Genomic DNA, 7,100 nt, shown 5'->3' with positions numbered 1-7,100 from the left:
AGTGTCATGATTTTGTGCCAAAAAGAAAGCAAAACGTTTTTGTTTTCTTGCACCTAAACCATCAATGGGAAGGGTCTGATGTGAGGAGTCACGATCCAGAGACAAATCGCAGCAAAAAACGTTAATGGAACTAATATTTAAATTTATGCCAAAATATAACATCGATCGATGATCATATATAATCCATGCGTCCATACATTTATACGGGCTATAACTGTTCCGGGAACAGTGCGAAATGTATATGTGTATTTTGCACGTGTTAACATGATACAGTTTCATTCAGTGACGAAAGAATGGCAACCAATCAATATAAGAAGAAGAAGATACTAGACACACACACACAAATAAATTGCAGAAACCACTTTAGCGATGGGTTAAATTTAAACGGATCCCTTCTATAGGCGTTGTTGTTGTTGCTGCTGCTGATGATGTTGTTTTTTCTTTCGTGGGGGCCGGCCGCAGTCGTGCTTTCATGCTTTACACTTTATTCCCAACTTCACAATTTTTTCTCGATATTCACCGCAATATAAATATCCCATGCCACCCAAAGCCACTCATCATTTCATATCTACTATTTGTTCCTGAATGACTGACTGATTCGAGTCGCTTTATTGGCTTTAGTCGTTTTCATAGTTTTTCAATTTAGTTTTGTGAAGCAGTTTTCTCTATTTTATATTAAAATAATGAAACTTGTAAGTGAATTTTATTTTCAATTATTCCATATTTTGTGATTGAGTTAACACTTTTTGGCTACTTACTTGAAACAATGAAGAAGTTGATCAAGTGTTCAATATACCATTTTTGGACAATTTTATCAATTATTCTTTTGACACCATTCATTTTCGAAACGGTTAGCAATACGCAGATATTTGATATCCATTAAGTGAACTTGATTTTATCTTATGTTTGTGGCTCGAGTGGGTTGATACATACTAATTTACACCATTTGCGCTACACACCCACTTGACGACCCAACTTTTCTTAATGGTTTATCATCGTTGAAATTATGTTTACTTTTGATTTCTGACCAAAATACGGACGACTCTCATCAGAAATTACAAGATTTATGAGCTTCGATTTGCATGAATTAAACACGTTTTTGACCGAGTTCCAAAAAATATGGAATATAAAAATAGAACAACCGTAGAACGATTTAAATATGAGCTTGTTTCCTAGTTTAATCTTTAAATCATAGTATTTTAAATTTTCACTCCATTGATTAATGTATACACTAAATACGCTGAACAAAAAAAAATGAAAGAAGAAACTATATTCTCGTTTCTAACCACTTATTTTATTATTGCATAATCTCTGTCAACTTGTGACTCATTTATTAACGTTGATTCCTGGTGCTTGTCAGTGTTTTCGGAGTAAATCAGATGAGCTTACTTAGAAGTGTCTTCTTCATTTTGGAGTCATTAAAGAGATTATTCAGATTTGGATATGGAAGCTTTGTGGGCCGAAGAAAAATCAACCGGACGAATGCCAAATGAGCACGCAAAATGTGTGCTGCAGTTATAATGATATGGTTGAACGTTCGATCAAAGTCTTTTTTCCCAAACGTTTCGTGGATTTTCCTTCTTAAATCACTTCAGAACATGCAGCATCCTTAATTACTGGTGTCCATCTAGATTTTGCCGAAAAAACAAACAAACTGAACTTGACTTGGAACAAACATAAAGATATCACGATTCCGTTTTTCATGACGATTAAAAGCAGAGAAAAAATGAGTCGGGAGATAAAAACCAGAGAGTGAATTCATTAAAAAGTTTCAAACATTAAAGCTGATAATTTGTGAAACGGACTGATCTCCGGAAGAGATGCTAGAGGGCAACTATCAATATAATAAGCAAAAATGAAAACGGTGCATTTGTCCACGCCGCTGATAAGGTCTCAACCATTTATGCAAATATTCGGGTTTCATTTTAGTGCGAGATTATACACATTTCGCTTTGATCCAGTTGATCCATTTTGCGATTATATCAATGAGACAAAAGAATTGTGCAAATCAGTTTTTTCAATCACTGAATATGTGTAGCTGCTACACTGTAGCATTATTACGGTTTTATCAAAATCTCTCGGAACAACATACATAAATCAGGAAATAATCAATTATGATCGAATTGGGTGCGCATAAAAAACGATCTTAATCCATTTTATTGATATTTACTTGAAACTTTTTTTTATTCCGTTTCAATCGTCATCTTCTGCAAATTCAATCTGTCGGTGTGCTAACACGCTAAATACATGCTTAACATTTCGCCTGGGGGCGATCGGTTGATTCAATCAGATCATCGCGTGTTATATTTCACATTTACATTGACGATAGATTAAACACTATTCGGTTTGAAACAAAATGGAAATGTTACAAAAACGCATAAATATTATCTTGTTGTTTGTCGTTCTTTTTTCGTTAATAATTTGTTGCCTTTTTACATGGGTTAATATACACTCAAAATGCAGTGTATACTTTGGTCATGCAATTATGGTATAATTTTAAATTCGAATGAGTTCCATTCGAAATGGCCGAATTCTACATTTCAAAATAGACAGGATGAACCTTGCCTTTTTCTTGTCGGATCACGTTTTATGCATCCAGAGTATACAGACGTGTTCAAGGTCAAAAATTCCAGAGGGGGGGGGGGGGGGGCGGAAATTTATGAATGGGTGTCAAAAAAAATTAAGACCCAAAAAAAAGGTCCTCACTTTTGAAAATCGATTATATCTAGTGTGAAATTTTTCAAATCGCTCGAGGGGGTCTCACATTTTGGAATCCTAGAGGGGGGGGGGTAAAACCGGAAAACCCCCCTTGCACACGTGTGAGAGTATATCGTATATAGATAATATAGATAAAATCATTTCTATAATAAACATTTTTGATGGACATTTATGAACAAACCAAGCCATATATGATCGACATCGTCGAAAAACTTGTTGTTCAAAAAAAAAATCTCCTTTTTTAGAACTTTTGTCTACGTCTTATCTTACAAAGAAGAAGCTCTCTTTTGTCCAATTATCATGATTTGTTCGTCACATAAAAATCAATGAATACATTTCAAATGTCAATATTTCTGGAAATCAATTAATCAAGTAATTAATTAATTAAATGTTAGCTCTGGCTGCAGTGGTGAAACATCAATTACCCTTTTTCAAAACCATGTTTCCAAACCATGAAATTTTTGTTCTGTCGTCACACCGGGTTTTCGGTTAGATTTTTTCCCATAAAATGAAGATTAACGTTGTTTATTATTTCATAAAAAAAGTTAATAACGTCTTTCGAAACGACTGATTTCTATTTTTTTACTGGATTACATAAAGAATTTTGTTGTATCCAGAAGAAAAATTCTTGTTTTTTGCTTTATATTCATCGTTTGATATCGACCGCCTCACTTGAGAACACATGTCAACAACTGCAGTTCAACGACGCTACTTAAAAGCGATTATTCATATGAAATTGCCCGTTTTTGTTCAAAGCTGGACATTTTTGGCATAGTCGCTGATTTTAATCTCAATCTTCATATTTATAAATAAAATTAGGTTAAATACAAAAACGTCTAAAAAAATAACAATTTCGTCTAAAGCAAATGGTCCGTTTTTTTAACAAATTCGTCTTAAATAATTTTTTAAAAATGACAAAATCATCTGAAAATGTGACAATTTTTTAAAAAAATCACACATTTTGCCGAATCTTAGTTTGATTCCACATATTCATAATAACAAATGCAACAAATTTCTCTACATTTTATCAGAAATTGCTATCAATTTTTTTAGCAAATATAAAAATTCTCGAAATTCATTCCAATTGATAAAATCACTGTTTGACACTAATTGTCTATTTGGCACATAAATATCCAGCCCGTGGTTAATTAAATGGAATGAATAAACATGGCGCGAAACAACTAAATGTGTATCAGTTGACTTAAATGGGCGGTTGGAATGATTCAATGACGGTCAAATTGAAATATTAAAGCATAAATCACGTCATTCATGTCTTCTTTTTCTCCCAGATCGAACATACCATTTTCGCTCTGTTGCGATGTCAGCTATCGAAAAAGAGACCACAACCGAAATTATGGAAATTTTTACTAAAAAATATGTAAGCAGACAAAGCGGCTACATAATTTTTGTGATTTGAGGCTAAGCTGTTGATAAATGGACTCCACTGAAATGGGCTACTTCATTCACATGTGCCGCGCTTCTCTGCAGCACTGTATCGAAAATATGCATCACATTAAATTATCGAAAACGAAAATCGAACGAATTCGAATAAATAAAGATGGCATGATAACGATTAAGCTGGTTTTCTCATATTCTCGCAGAACCAAGCTGTCGACCAAAATTTTCGTTGGTGTTAGATATTAACATCAAAATGAATTGAAAACGGCTCATATGAATTATGCAAATGAGCATTGAAACATGGAGCGCGTCAAGCATTGCGTATGCTAATGCATAATGAAAGATGTGCGAAGATTGAATGAAAAAAAATTTCTTTCGGTTTCGGTGTCTTTTACACCAAAAATCAAACTGGTTTAATGAGTAACGACAGCCAGCAACGTTAGACAGCGACACACACTTACCCTAAAAATCGTGATTATTTATCTGATGGCCTTTATCGATTTTTTGGATGGATTTTGTGTGCAAAAAACCAAATATGAATTTGTTGCCTGAATTTTGAACGCATTTTAATGGTATGGATTATTTCATTGTTTCCATCGATGATGACATTGGTGTGTCCAAGCTAACTAATCGATGTGTCTTTGTTAAATTAATATTGATCGCAAATGTCACGTATCATTTCATAAACAAATATTGAATTTTAATTAAAACAAACTGGTCGTGACAAATGGATAATTTTCCAGTTAGGCGTGTGATAAAAACGATTGAAATTATGTCAATTGGATAGAACTGAATTATGAACCGGCACATCTGCTCTGTCTATCTATCTATGATTGAGATGTCTATGTATGATTGAAATGTCAATTTTGAGCAGACTGCGTGGTCGATCTTAGCAGATAATCAAATCGCGATAGCTATAATTTATAGCCATCAGACCGTCTTCCCTTTGTGATGACAAAATAACAAACAAAGCACTCATATTTGATATTCCATTTTGATAACACATCGACTAACAAGTTGTAAATTAGTTGTGAGCTCATTAAACATGGTTGCTTTGTTTCAAGTCACATTAAATGGTCTTATTAAATAACCTTTGCTTTACATCTACAGAAATATTATTAATAAAGTTATTTAGGTGCCTATGAATTTGCATTTTAACCGAGCACAAAAAATATGTGTTAATAAACATGATTTGTTTTATCTTATTTCTTCTGCATTGTGATGAAGATCGTTGTTTGTGTTGCATTCATCGCATTGGCTTCGGCTGCCAAAATTAAGAAGCCAATTTCGGAGTACTTCACTGACTTTGCCGGCGAAGAAGATATTCACTTGATTACCGGTGAGGATGATCGCCCACCAGTCAATTTCCAAGGAGATGTCATGAAAGCAAAGACCACAAAGTTCAATATCAAACAAGTACAAGGAGGTGGAAAATTCAACTACAAGTAAGTAACCATTTGATTCAAGGATATTTTCGTGCTCTTTTGCAATGTTCCAAGTTCTAACAAAATATTTACTGGTCTACAGTTTCGAAACTGAAAATGGTATCAATGTTGCTCAAATTGGAAAACTTAAGGATTCAAAGACTTTCGTTGTCAGTGGATCATACACATATACTGGTTGGTATTTGATTTTCAATCAAATTAGATAGATACGTATTGCAACAATTCTTATTAATCTCTTACATGATTAATTGTCCAGGTTCCAATGGTAAACGCTACCGAGTACGTTACACTGCTGATGAATTCGGATATCACCCCGTAACAGAATTGGATGACCAACCTGAAGTCGAGTAAGAATCTTCCGTTCGAAATTGATTTTGTCAAATTTTAAATTTATCAAAATTCTATTAATTGATGACATTATTTAGAATCAAACTGAAACCAACAGCAGCACCAGTGCAAAAACTAACATTCGCTCCATTCACATCGTTCTCAAACGGTAAGCAATTTATATCTTATGATTTATTATAAAGGAATATTATCATTAGCGATCGACAGATCTTCAATCAAATTGATTTTAATTAATTCGTTGCGTATCATTGCTTCAGGTAACAACTTCAATAACGGCAACAACCAAATCCAAAAAGATGCTGATGATGGATACGTGCCTGATTTACCATACAACAAACAACAACAAGGATTGAACAACCAACAAACGTTTGGCAATGATCAAGGTTTCAATAACGGCCAAAACGGCAACAATGCAGCTTCATACGGCTTCAATTCAGGAAACACATTTGGTAACACATTCGGCAGCACTTTCGGTCAAAGTGAAAACGATGGATTCAATGGTTTGAACAACGGAAACGGATTGAACAATGGACTTAGCAGCCGATTCAGCCCAGACACACCAACCTTCGATAATGGCTTTAACACAATCAATGGATTTGCTCAATTCGATCGCACTGGCAAACATTTTGAACAAACCGATCTTGTTTTCAACACAAACTTTGTTTCCGCTCCATTCCAAAAACAAACAAAGCCAAATCGTCTTTACTTGCCAGCCGCTCCAACTTATTTGCCACCAACTCCAACCTTCTTGCCATCAATCGCATAGATAATACACTTGAATAAACAATGCCATATATACTATTAGAATTACACGATTTTTTTTACACGATTTTTTTTATTATTCAATAAATAAATAATTGGTAGAAAAATAAATGGTTTTTAGAGCAAATCAATTATGAGCTAATCCTATTGTTATGTATATGTCTTTCATAAAACAGCTGAATGACGCACATTTTTCAAGCCTAAATCATCAGATTTGACTTGGCATCAAGCAATCTATGTTCTTGGTTGTCTGTTGACACGCACTTCTTCTTCTGCCTCTTCGGATTTGTCGTTCGGTTTTGGTGTGCTATACGGAATTGATGGCTTTGCATTTGCAATAATTTGAACGGGAAGATTTCCGTTAAATGCGAATGATGGATTATTGTAGGCGTTGAACGGTGTATTTGTGAATGAATTTAGCCCGTTAGT

The 7,100-nt window shown here is 34.2% G+C and overlaps 1 protein-coding gene across 2 annotated transcripts; it reads left to right on the top strand.

Annotated features, from left to right (window-relative positions):
* Positions 1-574: 574 nt before the first annotated feature.
* Positions 575-6,740, top strand: LOC129567934 (probable cyclin-dependent serine/threonine-protein kinase DDB_G0292550). Of its 2 annotated transcripts, none has more exons than XM_055445319.1 (6): positions 575-692; positions 5,344-5,561; positions 5,644-5,735; positions 5,818-5,908; positions 5,987-6,057; positions 6,167-6,740. In XM_055445319.1, exons 1-6 carry the CDS (start codon positions 684-686, stop codon positions 6,673-6,675), a joined length of 990 nt encoding a protein of 329 aa, XP_055301294.1. In that variant the 5' UTR covers positions 575-683; the 3' UTR covers positions 6,676-6,740. The 2 variants fall into 2 exon arrangements, with proteins under 2 accessions (XP_055301294.1, XP_055301295.1); XM_055445320.1 differs by lacking the exon at positions 575-692 and adding an exon at positions 5,149-5,251.
* Positions 6,741-7,100: the final 360 nt, after the last annotated feature.

The sequence above is a fragment of the Sitodiplosis mosellana genome, unplaced genomic scaffold (assembly GCF_009176505.1).
Source record: "Sitodiplosis mosellana isolate CC-2019 unplaced genomic scaffold, AAFC_SMos_1.0 Smas_scaffold_13, whole genome shotgun sequence".
NCBI classification, from domain to species: Eukaryota; Metazoa; Arthropoda; class Insecta; order Diptera; family Cecidomyiidae; genus Sitodiplosis; species Sitodiplosis mosellana.
Note: the sequence above shows the minus strand (reverse complement) of the source record. Positions and strands in the feature narration are given on the sequence as shown.